Below are 14,490 nucleotides of genomic sequence, written 5' to 3'. Positions count from 1 at the left end.
ATTTTGCACCAAAAATAAAGATTTACTCCAAGATTTACTCCCAAATAAAATTTATTTTTAAAATAAAAATTTTAAAGATTTACTCCCAAATAAAACTTAGCACATACTGTAACAACCGAAAGTAAATAAATAAATAAATTGGATAATGAAGTCTCACATTAGTGAGATTTAACACCTCCTTTATTTATTTATTTATTTATCATTTATTTTTTCCAATTACACATTAGTATGATACACACACTAATATGTTCTAGTACCCGATATGAGACTTGAGTTTTTATTTTCAATTCACACACCAATGTGAACTTTGTTCCAACACACATCGCTTGAAAAAGATTAGAGTAATTGACAAATGGTACAATTGACAAATCACACCCTTAAAATACCAAATGGACGGTTAAATAGAAACACTAAATCCGACGTAAATGAACACTTAAAAAAACCGGAGGGAGTAATAAAGTTAATTACAATCAAACTTACTAAATTATCATAAATATTTCTCATAAAATTTATAATTTTTTTATTAAAAACTAGCGGCAAGACACAGCGTGTTTCGCGCCTGTTTGTGTCTATTATGCAAAGTTATGTCAAAAATAAAAATACATGTATTATGTTACGATGAATTTGTTAATAAAAGATTTTTGCTTCTAAATTTATCACTAAAACATAACATATAGTATATATATATATATATATAGAAATATAAATATACACGAGATTATTATTTATCACCGAAACATAAAAAATTGAATAAATAAATTTATAAAAAAAATTCAGTCCACTTGTATTTTAACAATATTATATAACAATTTTTTAAATATTTAATTTAAAATTATACATTAGTATAATTTGCGAATAAACATGTCGACACTGATATTAGTGGCAAAATAGTTGGGGCTGATGAAACCCTAGTTTATCCTGCAATCTCTCTCTCTCTCTCTCTCTCTCTCTCTCTCTCTCTCTCTCGTAAATTCATTCATTCATCCATCTTCCATCCCATCGTATCACCTGAAGGATTGTGAAGGAACATAATACCACATGACAAGTTCCTTCCAAATGCCTATTGATCACTCTGATGAGTTTTTTGAAAATCAGAGCCTCATTGCTGCTAAGTTTCAAGAAGTAAGCGTCTCTCTCTCTGGCAAATGATTTTCTACTGAATTGAGTTTATGATTGTGATTTTGGTTATTCTGTTTTCATTATTTCATATTGTAACGGGAAAATAGATCTTAGGGACGAAACCGATAGAATCAAGTCTCAAAGTAGGAATTCTAATGAATTGAATAGAATTCGGTATAAATGAGATTATGCAAACATAAATGAGAGTTTTGAGAGAAGATAATTTTTCATTCATTGATTGATTTTCAAAGTGAGGCACAATGCCTTTAAATACAACCCTAAAAATAAAAATGTAAAATGACATAAAATAAACTATTAATCTAATATTATTTCCTGTTACAATACCCTCCCCTTCAAACATCCTTGTCCTTGTCCTCAAGGATGAACAATCACAAGTGCCATGTTTATGAGGCAAATCTTTCCATTTGATTAGAATTTTAGCATCTTGAACATTCCCCCAGTTGATCATCTTTCTGTGAAAAATAGCCACACAAGTAAACCGGTAAAAAACTAGCTGAGACTGCCTTGGTGAATAGTGTGCAGCAACCACAAATATAGGTGTTGTGAATAGCTTCAGAGCAAGATGCCAATAAACAGAAAACACCATTCTTTTTCCATTAGCCAAGGTAGTATATGTTGGATGACAATTGCAGCAGCATACATTAAGAAGAGAGCATTGTTGGAAGCTTGTTATCTGATTAATCACATGTAAGTTCAATATGTGGTTTACCAATAAACCAAGAACAAATGCAACCAACTCTACAACCTTTACAAAACCAATTTTAGAACTACACCTCATGCTTACATAACACTTTATAGCTAAAAGGTAAACTCCAGATGTTAATTTGAACACATTTCCATGAATTGAGTTGTTCATCATCTTCCAAACAATGTCCAAAGAAATCAAGACATACACCAATTCTATTTCAGCAAGATTAGAATACTCAATTTTGTAACTCATCAGAGCAAAATAAGAAACCAAGGAAACACAATTCAGTAGAGCTATCTCAACTATGATGGCACCATGAGTTTTATTAGAGTCTTCCAAAACCAATATGTCCCTGGCAGTAAAAACTAGATTGAAAGTATGTAGTCTATCAGTTAAATCTTGGCTAGTCAAACTCCCATCATCAACTATTAGGCACTCAACACTAGAAACATAGAACATATATGGGATGTAGAAACAGACTATGCTACATTTTTGCAACAAGAGTAGAAAAAGCAAGTCAACTACATGTATTGCTTCCATTAGCAGGGTTGACGTGATGTTACCTTCATCCACAAGGAGTGAATAAATTTGTTCACTTGAATCTCTCAGTTTCCGACAACAGGAGAATGAAAAGATAATTGTGAATGACAAACCTTTCATCTCCAGAAGAAACGTTTGCACTTCCCTTTGACACATTTCATTGACAACCATAAATCTATTTTGGAAACTGATAATCCTCGGTACCCATGGCCATCCCGAAGCGTGTCCAGTAGGCTGCTCTACCATTGGTGACTCAACTGTTGCTGTAGCTTTTTGTGATTGAATCCAAGAAAAACCACGTGCATTAGACTTCGGAACTATTGCTCCACCAGGATCGAAATATCAATATCTGTTGAAATCTTTTAGCCGTCGCACCATAACTTGAACAAATGCTGTTTTAGTTGCTTGTTGTTGGTTCTGCGATGTGGGTTTCAACCTCTTTGTGGGCATTTGATCAAACACTTGGAGGGTAGGTTGTAGCAAACTATAGGCATCAATACTTGGGTTTGCAGTGAAACCCTCCTCGTGTGACTGCGTCAGAACAATATTACGACCATTTAAGAAAGAGGAGTTGTGTTCAATATTCTTCATCCATCATTACTATCTGAATATTTTTATGATGCCACAATTGATGTTCAAAATTAAAAGGTTTATCACATATGAAAAATAAACCCATTTCCATCTCGTCTTCCACATCAAGTGCATTCAAAACTTTCACCAATTTGTGTTTGGCAGTCATGATGCGCGCGCCAAATCGAAGGCTCTAGATACCAATTGTAACGGGAAAATAGACGGGAAAATAGATTCTAGGGACGAAACCGATAGAATCAAGTCTCAAAGTAGGAATTCTAATGAATTGAATAGAATTCCGTACAAATGAGATTATGCAAACATAAATGAGAGAGTTTTGAGAGAAGATAATTTTTCATTCATTGATTGATTTTCAAAGTGAGGCACAATGCCTTTAAATACAACCCTAAAGGATAAAAATGTAAAATGACATAAAATAAACTATTATTTAAAATAAACTATTAATCTAATATTATTTCCTGTTACACATATTCAGGAAGACTTTATTTACGGGCAGGATGCCAAATTACCGGGAGCAATCGTCCCCGATGACACATTGAAACAACCAGGGCCTGATGCTGAATCAATATTTCAGTTATACAAACGGTATTTTTAATTTTCCCAGTTCAAATTATTTTATATGTAGATTGATTGATTGATTACATGAATCAATGAATGATGTTTTCAAATCGCAGGGTTGCAACGATTCTTAGTAAATATACCGTAGGCAAATTCCCCGACGCCGCATTGAAACACATCCCCTCAATGCAAAATTGGGAGGATGTTTTATCTATAACTGAACCTCACAATTGGTCTCCAAATGCTGTCTATCTAGCCAATAGGATATATGTTTCTAACTTTGGTGCAACAAAGGCCGAGCGCTTCTACTGCCTTGTGTTGCTTCCAAGAGTCAGACAAGATATAAGACAGAACAATCACTTGCATTTTGCTTTATACCAATCACTTCAAAAGGCATTGCAAAAACCTACTGCTTTCTGTAAGGGAATACTCATTCCGCTATGCGAGGTAGTTGCTTTTACAATTGCATGCATATTTATTTTTGTAATCATATCATCCTTCAAAACCTACAACAAATTTACATGTTCATTCATTTTCTTTTCTGGTTTGACTTCATTTACAGTCGCGTACATGCACTCTTAGGGAAGCAGTCATTGTTGGAAGCATTATAGAAAAGGGGTCTATTCCTTTCCTCCATTTATGGTATGTTAACTTGCTCTTTTAAAAATTGGATGCAACGAAGCAAGTGTTTTCTTTTGTAGTGTAGTGTGCACTTACGTGTGTCATAGTGTGGTCAAAAGGATTGGTTTCTCAGACTTTTCAGTTCAGAAAGATTGCATTTATTATAGTAGAAACAAATTAGGGATGAGCTTCTTTAATAAGCAGTGCAAATTTATTTGATCGAATCTCCTTATTTATCACAACCCAGTGAAATTGTTTACAGTCGCTTTTCATTATCAACAATGTTGATTCTACAAAACTTTTTCCCATATCACCTCTATTTTGTTTTTGTCATATTTTTCTATATAATAATAGTATTACTAATATGGAAGCAAGTAAAAAATATCGTGTTATGTCTATTTGTTTGATCGTGTTATTCTTCAGCGTTTAAAAGTTTTACTGCTAGAAGTGGATACTACTTAGTGTATATCTTTCATGTTGCAATTGAAGTTAAAAGTTTGAATTATTTCAAGTTTGAGTCATGTACAATCAATGTCTGATGCACACAAATTTATGTATTATGCAGTGCTACACTATTGAAGCTTGCTGGGATGGTTTATTGTGGCACTATAAGGTATTTAACGTTGTAGCGATTTGTTTGTTAAAACAATTGACAAAATAGAATCGGTGAATGAGGTTTTAACTGTTGCTATGAAATCATGGAATAGGATGGATATTTTTTTGTTGACTAAATCATGGAGTAGGAGTTCATATTAAAAAATTGCTTAAAACATTGTTCGAAGTAATGAATCACACTTCAACCGTTATATATGGAAAGATGGTTAGATAGGTATGGGCATTGTTATTTGTTATAATAAATAAAATAAATTAACAGCAAGTGGTAGCAGTTTATGTGACATATACACTTAAAAAATTTTGGTTATGCAAGAAGAGGCAACACCAATTTAGTTAGCTTCTCGCACCGGGTCATAGGTTCTTACGATCCTACGAGCTTGCAAAGGCCAAACGAGCTTAGAACCCATGTAGGTTCCTTTTTTGACCTATCTGTAGTCAGGTTCTCGCACCGGGTCATAAATTCTTACGATCCTAGAGGGTTTTTTCACCTGAGCTCTAGACGTCGCCGTCGTGAACCTCGCCGGCAGTTAGTGTATGTTTGTTCTCACTGCTTTCTCATTTTCGTTCACTCGTCTCTCACTTTCAACCACCTCTTTCACTCAAACCTCTGTCCTCACTGAAACCTTCTGAACTCATCTCATTCACTCTAAAGTTTCAGCCCTCTGTTTTCATTTTGTTTTTTTTAACCCTACTGTTGCTTCTTCTATCCCTCTGTTATGAACTTGTGAACATTTGGAATGATGTCTATGAAATATTAATTAACTTTATTTTGTTCATGTATTATACTTTTATTTGTGTTTATGTGTATATGTATATACGTGAAGTTACAATTTTACCCTTGAGTAGGATCTTACGAATCGAACTACGATCCTGATCTTACAATTCTCAACCAGAATACTGATCCTACATAGGATCTCGAACCTGACTACATTAGGCAACATAGTTTGTTGATTTGATTAATATGTTGAGTTAACATGTTCAAAAACAGAACACTATATAAGTTTTATAAAAAACTCATTTTTGATGGACACTAATGTTGATAATAATTTCAGCTATTTCATAAAGCTTCTTCTGGAGAAGAAATATGCTCTGCCGTATCGCGTGCTTGATGCAGTTGTTGCTCATTTCATGAGATTTGTCAATAAAACTAGAATAACGCCTGTTATATGGCACCAGTCACTTCTTACATTTGTGCAGAGGTAGGTGATTTTTTATTTTTTGTAATTTTTTTGTTACAAATGAAATACAGTTTTGATACCAACATTAACCAGGAAATTGTAACTCCAGTATTGGACATGCATATTTTATTGAAATGAGATATGAGGGAAGGATATGCAGTTTAAGGGTGATAGGTAACCCTGAGCTAGTTAGGCAGTTGATTACTTAGGGAGTTAGTTAGAAGAATTAAGTTATGCTTCCTATAAATACTACAGGGGATTGGGAATGATTGAGGATATCTTCTTATGCATTGAGTGGTGCAGATCCTCAAAGCTTTGCAATATTGCAATCAGGAGAGTTTCCCTATCAATTGGAGGCATGGTTTGAGAGGAAGAGGGTACTAGTTTTCATCTTTTTATTCATCAAAATTAGTTCCTAATAGAAAAACTCAGTTATCCCTATAGAATTTTTCTCTACTGATTCTGTAGTCACACTGGTTCAGATTTGAGGAACAATATTCAATGAAAAATTCATTTTCTTACACATTTTTAATATTATCTGATTAAATTGTGTTTTATTTTTTTTTTAAAAAAAATTAAGCTATTCGGATATGGTATTTGTTTCAGGTACAAAAATGAGCTGCTGAAGGAAGATAAAGATAGTTTAAAGTTTCTACTGGAAAAGCAAACACATGAATTAGTGAGTGCACTAGAACTGACAGTCTGTTTTTCTCATTTTCTCATATGTGGTTGGGATTTATATTAATTTTCTACTGCAGGTTACACCTGAAATTAGTAGAGAGCTAAAACACAGTTATAATCGAGACAAAAAGCCGGGTGTTCTCATGTCAAGACATATCCTTTTATTTTTTCATTTTTTATTTCTGCTGTCCCTCATTTTCCACATTTTTCTTTCATAAGGTTATTTACATATGGAATTGAATGTTTAGTCTACCTTGATATAAAAGATCAGGTTAGGCTTTAGGTGATCAGAGCTACGGAAGGGTTGCAAAAAGTAATACAAAGTTAATCTGAAAACTAGTATATGTTTTGCTCCTTAAACAACGAACTGAGCACGCAATTTTGTAACAAGAAAAAAAGAAGTTTATTTCTCCTTTTTCTTTTTTCAATTGAATTCCCAAAGTTAAAAGTCATTATTCTAAGTGAGAAAATACACGTGGAAATTTCTATTGTTACTGCGAGTGGCATGTGTTTGGTGGTTTGCTGGTTGCCTATTTTGATTGAAGGGTTTACTTGATCCAAACCGAATATCTTATTTAAAATATAGAATGTGTCTGATTCTAACTTTACGTAACCAACCTGTTATTATGAATTTTATCGATTGTGGATGGCAGAAAGCCAAAATTCGGTCATGGCAGAAAATGTGTTGCTTACTCTTTCCTTGACTACTGAATACCCTGTGGTTCAATACTTGTGATCAAAGCTTTTGAAGAAGAGAGATTTCGCATTTTAGATTTTCCAATGGAGGAAGACTAATTTATTGCGGTATGATTCTGATCTTATATTTAGATTTTTCTATTCTGGTTGTACCTGTCCATCTTCTATTTCTGTGGTATCCTGATGGGTTCGTGTATGAATAATATGAATGAAAACAGTAATATGAGTAGAATAGAAATGAAAACACTGTAATTGTATTAGAATGGATGAACAATTACAAGAGAAAGAGTAATGGCAAAGATAACAAACTGATAGCAGTAGCTATCAGCCCCAAAAGCACTAGGCTTCCCTCAATCACCAAGATGGTGACCCATTCTTTCTAACAGAATTCTTAGATGCCTCATTTTCTCTCTATGAAACAACTTATATAGCCATGCTCTCCATATCTTAGGTTTGGGCCTAAAGTCAAGGCCCACTTCATGATGCATGTTTCTATCATATCCCTTTATCTCATATACATATAATTATTTATTTTTAATATAAAAATGAATATTATAAAAAAAATTATATAGTAAAATGACCTCTTTTTTATGCTGTGTTAGAGCCTAGTTATATATTTCACATAAATTGTGTTCAATTGCCCTAAATGATCAACTGACAAATGTCATTGGTGGATATTAAAAAGTCAAAAGAATACTTTTTTGATCTTTGATCATCTGGTTCTATGGGGAAAGGGGTCCGAGTCAAAAGAATATGAAATATCACATTAAAGTCTTAAAATAAATATACATTAATTGCAAGAAATGAAAAATAATAAACTTCTGTTATGGAAAAGAGCTGGTGAGATAAAATGAAAACGGTCATTTCATAGTCAGAGTAGTTGAAATTATCGTAGTAGTTGGGTTGATTAAAACTTCTAATTACTTATAATATTGCAAATAAAGAGGGTTAATCCACCAATTTGAAAAAGCAAATTTGTTATTGCCACCTTCCCTACAAATAAACCAATACCAAGATAACCTTTTGATGTTTAGAATTTTGCCGTTGAGAATAATGTCATTGCATTCTAACCAAATGCACCAAGCCACTGCGAGCCATATAATATGAGACACTTTCTTTCCTCTACACAAAGAGTTGAACTGCATAAAATTATCTACCACATCATCACACCAATCTGCCGCCTTCCAGTTCAACCCCATGAAAATCTTGTCTCAAGTTCATGACAGCAAAAAACACGTTATTGTTGGTGAACATTGTTGATTACTCCTTTTCTCCAAAGCTCCACTCTCGATGGGATTCTAGGATTCTATCTTGTAGAAGTCTCCATCCAAATACTAGAATTTATGACGGAACTGATGTGCTCCAAAGCTGCTGCTCTGCCATTAAGAAATCGTCCTCAAAATCATCACGAACCTGCAGATTACGCAGAAATTTAAAACAGCCGTGAACAGAAAAATTCTGCTCTCCATCTTAGACCCAAGATATAACTCATTACTCATCTGCTGCTGTTTCAAGCTGAGCCACTCCCGATAACAACTCCTCAAGTTCAGATTTTCTGATGTGCTCGCTTTCGTTCAACTCCCGAACCCACTGCCAATTCCAGTGAAGTCTTTCCTGCCAATGTTGCAGTCCACAGCAATCCCATTAAGATCCTCAATCTCACAGCATAAATTAAAATTTCCTAACCAATTCTCCTCCCAATACCTCACAGTTTCACCACTTCCAACCTTCCTCCTTATTAAATTAGCACCAATTTGAACCATGTTCAGTGTCTTTTCCTATTGTAATTAAATAACACAACCAAAGGGTCCTTGTTTGAATAACTCTCCCCTCCGGATTAAGAATTTCTCACCACTTACTCAAAGAGAGCTATGTTGAAAGTATGAAATTTTTTTACTCCATGTCCTCCTCCTTTTTTTTTTTTGGCTTTCACCACCAGTTTAATCTGGTTCGGGGGTCAGTTCTGGCATCAAGTGGTTTCAGCCTCCTCCCGATCGTAGTTCATGTCCTCCTTCTTTAGCTAAACACACTTTATCCCAACTTACCCAATTTATTTTTCTATTTTCTCCTCCCACAATGAGATTCTTCTTTTTGTGTCAATTCTTCAATTACCTTCCTAGGTGCCTTGAATGAAAAGTAAAATAGTGGTATACTGCTCAACACTGAATTTAAAAGAACTAACCTTCCTCCTATTGATAACCGCCTACTACTACTAAAATCGGACAACCTTTTTTTTTCTTCATTTGGTTGATTCCCGGACTCCATGAAAACGGAAAGGAATACTCTCGTTAAAGACACCTTAATGGAATTGAAACCCAAAAGACACAAATCAAACATTGTGATTATTTAGACATTACTAAAGATACGATGGGTGGTCAGTTTAATTTTAATCAGCAAAGTTTAATTTTTCTTTTCTTTTTCATGTGATGTGGTAGCTCGTGATGTGGTAGCTCCTATGCTTATTTGTTTAGACCTTTTTGCAAATGGAAATGGTGATTTAGTTTGATGTTTTATCATTTTATCTGGAAACTTCGTGATGTTGCAGGCTTTGACGTTTGTTACCCTTGTCTTGGATAAAATATAGACGCCCTCATCCTCATGTTGAGCGCAGGCTGTCGGTAATTTTGTACTTAGATGCATGCACTTGGTGTTTGGATTTTCATGCTACATGTTATTTTGAAGGGGCTCATGCTATAATTATTATTATTCTTATTTATGGTTCTTTCCATAAAATATTCTTGTATCGGGGTAAGATATTAGAATATTTATTATACATTATAAGATTATTCTACTGTTTTTGTATCACTACTGCAACTCATTTTTTACTAGATTGTGGGTTTTAACTCTACTAAGGTGTCTCTCTACTTGTTGATTATGGGTTTTGAAAACTTCTTTTTTACTGGAAAAATAATAAGGTCTTTTTTTTTTTTTTTTTTTTTTTTTTTTTTTTTTTTTAGATAAAGGCTAGTGTAGTGCAAAGGCATCAGTTGTAGAAACTTGACATCCCAACTATGTTGGCACCCCAAGCACCACCAATCATTTGCAGCACCACACATAAAAATTTATTGAAACAAAGCAATTGAACATTGGGGGGACTAGGCCAAAACCCAAGAAAAACAATCAATTGAATCTATAAGAAGGCAAAGCTGTCCTATTGCGAAAAAAGTCATCACCAATAAAACTAGGAACATTATCCCACCAGTGATCTTCCCGAGACGTTAAACTAAAATTTGCAAGCTTATCAGCACAACAATTTCCTTCCCTAAAAATATGAGAAATTCTAAAGTTCATAAGGGAGCAGAAATAGATACAATTATACCAACGATTTCTAAGCTTCCAAGGAATTATATGATGATTATTGAAGGCATCCACTACTAGTTTAGAGTCGCATTCCAGCCAAAAATTGTGCCAATGATTTTGATGAGCAATTTCAATAGCATGCATAGCTGCAATTGCTTCAGCAAAGAGAGAAGATTGAATACCCAGATACAAGCTAAAGCAACCTTTGATTCCTCCACTTGAGTCACGAAAAATACCACCAGCTGAGGCATACCCCGGAGAACCTCTCGCTGCACCATCAGTGTTTGCCTTTATCCAACCAGTCGGAGGAAAAGACCAAATAACCTCTTGTATCTTCGGAGCGGGACCAGCATGACTCACAATATTAAACTCTTTTAAAGCTTGAAAGTCAGTAATACAGTTGGACATAATACCCTTAGACATGTTTCCGGCCATTTGAACTGAAGCAGAAATAGAAGAGCAAGATTGATGGAAGGGAACAATTACGTTATGAAAACGGACCTGATTGCGAGCAAACCATATAGCATTTAGAGAGAAAATAATGGAGGCTAAAGCAATGTCTCTAATTTGAGTACTGGAAGAAGAATGAACAATTTGAAGTAGGCCAATAAAAGAGGTCAGATTGATATGTCTATGAAGCTTAGAGGACAGCCAGGACCAAAGTCTAGCAGCAAAAGAACAATGAAGAAACAAATGAGGCGAAGTTTCGACTGCCAGACCACATAAACTACATTTAGAAACCATAAAGCAACCTCTCTTTTGTAAGTTTTCATCTGTTGGAAGCTTATTATGGAGCAGTCTCCAAAACAAGAAAGACTTGGAAGGAGGAATGAAAGATTTCCAAATTAGTTTTCCCCAAGAAACTGAATGAGTGGTATCAGTGAAATAGGCAAAAGCATCTTTGAAGGTTAGTTCACCATCATTTGTTCCAGACCAAATGAGTTTGTCAGGGAAGGGGATAATAGGTAACACCAACTTTTTGATATCCTCAATCAGATTAGGATGAATAAGAGAAATGAATTGTGGAATAGACCAGTTAAGCTCATGCAAGTATTCACTTACTTTAGATGAAAGTAAATGGCTGACATTGGGAGGAATCTGAATAATATCGGCTATGGACGAGTCTTGAAGCCATTTGTCAGTCCAAAAGTTTATCCGAGAGCCATCTCCAAGAAGCCAGAAGCTATGCTCCCTAACAGATGTAAGGTGATTCTTCACACCACTCCAAATAGAGGAAGATATATGATAACGAATAGGATGACCATTACGAATACATCTAGCTCTCACAAGTTGAGCCCAATCAGCATCAGAAGAAACACAATTCCAGCATAATCTTAACATTGCAGCTTTGTTAATAAGCTTCAAAGGTCTCAGACCTAATCCTCCTTCATCAAAAGGAGTACATATAGTTTTCCAAGCAACAGTAACCATTTTTCTATTGTTAATATCACCAGACCACACAAAATTCTTTATCCAAATATCAAGCTGCTTTAATAAGGAAATTGGCCAAGGATAAACTTGAAAGCTATAAAGGAGCATGCTATTTATAATAGATTTCACAAGTTGCACTCTCCCCATGATGGATAAAAGAGAGCCTTTCCAACTAGAGAGCTTAGACTTAATTCTGTCAGCAATGGGTTGTAAATGATGCACCTTAGGCTTACCTTGAAATAAAGGAACACCCAAATAAGTGAAAGGAATTTGGCCCGGACTAAAACCGAGGATATTAGAGATGGCGGCGACTCTGCTATTATGAATTGATCCTGCGAAAAATTTGCATTTGGATATACTCAATTGTTGACCCGAAGCCTCACCATAACAGTGGAACAACAACATAAGAGTTTGAAGGGAGCTCTTGTTGCCTTTACAAAACACCATTATATCATCTGCATACAAGGTATGAGTAGGAGGAATGCAACCTCTAGGACCTGCCATAGGAGTAATTCTACCAGCGTCGACTAAAGAAGAGATGGACCTGCTCAGCACATCTTCAGCTAAGCAAAAAAGAATAGGGGAGAGAGGGTCTCCTTGACGAACCCCTCTCTTGCATTTGAAATAACCAACTGATTTGCCATTAACCAAAAAGGAAAGATTAGCAGATTTAAGAATAGTGTTCACCCAAGCACCGAAAGTTGAACTAAAACCAAATGCAGATAAACAATTAGTCAAGAAATTCCAATCTAAGGTATCAAATGCCTTTTTTATATCAAATTTAAGAGCCATATTACCACCATAAGTTTTCAAACCATTATCCACACAGTTGTTAGAAACAGCATATAAGTTAGTATAATAATTAATAACGTGATTTTCAATTTCCAACGGATCATCGATCACCATATCACCTGATCTCATAATAGACATTTGTTTTGAAGCATACTTAATCTTAGCCATCCTATGGAAAAAAGCAGTGTTTCTATCACCATAAGTAAACCAATTAATAGAGGACTTTTGCTTCCAAAAAGATTCCTCAAATAATAAGGTCTTTGAGAAGAGTTAAACTTGATTTTTGAGAACTTATCCAGGGCAATAAGAGGGAGAGCACTCGTAGAGAGATAGGACTAAGAAACTGCATCCGCCAATTATTTAATTTTGATCATAAATGATAACTTAAGACCAAAATTCAAAATGTGGTTAAAGTTAAAGAAGGAAATCACGTGAGATTTTAAGTGAATAATTTTGATCAATTGATTAAATTGAAATGGAGGGAAAGGATTTGGTGTCAATAGATCTTTTTTAACATAATTAGTTGTTTTGGGCTTCCAAATTACATCATAAAATTAAAAATTGGTAGTTATGTTATTGAGAAATATAAATCAAGATGTTAGAATTGTGCAATGAGACTCGGTTGGTTATTACAAGGATGGAAAAATATGTTTTGGAAGGAAAGGTGATATTCGGAAACAATTTTGCTAAGAAAAAAAAATTTAATCTTATATTATTGTTAACATCATCTGATTTTAGAATTTCTTTCAAATTGCAATGTCGACAATTTCTTATAGTCGTATCATTTGTCATGACTATTAACAAACAAGAATCAGAGGCTGAAACATGTTGGGGGTTTATCTTTCGCAATTAATATTTTCATATGATCAGTTATATGTTGCAATATCAAGAGTCACATCAAAATATGCTTTGAAAGTTTTGTTGATTGATGTTGACGATGACTTTACATATGTTACTTCGAATGTAGTATATAAAGAAACGTCTTTGTTTCCATTGCATCACAAATTCTTTTCGATTTTACTTGCAATCATCATCAAAATACAATTTCATATTTTTATTTTATTTCTTTGGCTATTCATTTATTCTTAATTTAAAATTTCGTTGATAAAAAATATATTTAATTTTTTATTTAAAAAATAAACGTAATTTATCAATATTTTAATTGATGGCCATTTTTTAAATGACAAAAATGGTGAACACTTCGGTACACATATGATTTAGATATGTACATGTATATTGATGATGTGAATAATTATGATAGATCCAGAAATAATGATGAATATAAAAAAATTAACCAACACTATTTGTGAATCAATCATAATTTTTCATCTCAAAAGATGTGCCGATACACATCTAAATAAAATGTATACCGAATAATTAACCTTAAAAAAATACAAACCTTTTCTCTTTTTCATTTTTCAAAATTTTTTTTTGTTTACAATGAGTTGGGAATCGAACCCAGGACCTATAGCGTACTACTCAAATTCTCCACCATTAGATTAAACCTACTGGCTTAAAACTTTTTTCTCTCTAGTCATTCTCTTAAAACTACAAGTTTTCACCAAATAGACCCATTAATGAATCTTAATAAAAAAAAAAATCAAAAGGTTTATTAATTGAGGTTTCCTTTTGGCACCCTATCCATTTCTCGCGTGCCTT

The 14,490-nt window shown here is 34.0% G+C and overlaps 1 protein-coding gene across 1 annotated transcript; it reads left to right on the top strand.

Annotated features, from left to right (window-relative positions):
• The first annotated feature begins 841 nt into the window (after nucleotides 1-841).
• Nucleotides 842-10,156, top strand: LOC123913355 (bystin-like). Its single transcript, XM_045964073.1, has 10 exons — nucleotides 842-1,122; nucleotides 3,435-3,544; nucleotides 3,634-3,964; nucleotides 4,080-4,159; nucleotides 4,704-4,751; nucleotides 5,806-5,952; nucleotides 6,538-6,610; nucleotides 6,690-6,765; nucleotides 7,328-7,416; nucleotides 9,854-10,156. The coding sequence occupies exons 1-9, from the start codon at nucleotides 1,039-1,041 to the stop codon at nucleotides 7,405-7,407; spliced, it is 1,029 nt and encodes a 342-aa protein (XP_045820029.1). The 5' UTR covers nucleotides 842-1,038; the 3' UTR covers nucleotides 7,408-7,416; nucleotides 9,854-10,156.
• Nucleotides 10,157-14,490: the final 4,334 nt, after the last annotated feature.

The sequence above is a fragment of the Trifolium pratense genome, linkage group LG3 (genome assembly GCF_020283565.1).
Source record: "Trifolium pratense cultivar HEN17-A07 linkage group LG3, ARS_RC_1.1, whole genome shotgun sequence".
NCBI lineage: Eukaryota > Viridiplantae > Streptophyta > Magnoliopsida > Fabales > Fabaceae > Trifolium > Trifolium pratense.
Note: the sequence above shows the minus strand (reverse complement) of the source record. Positions and strands in the feature narration are given on the sequence as shown.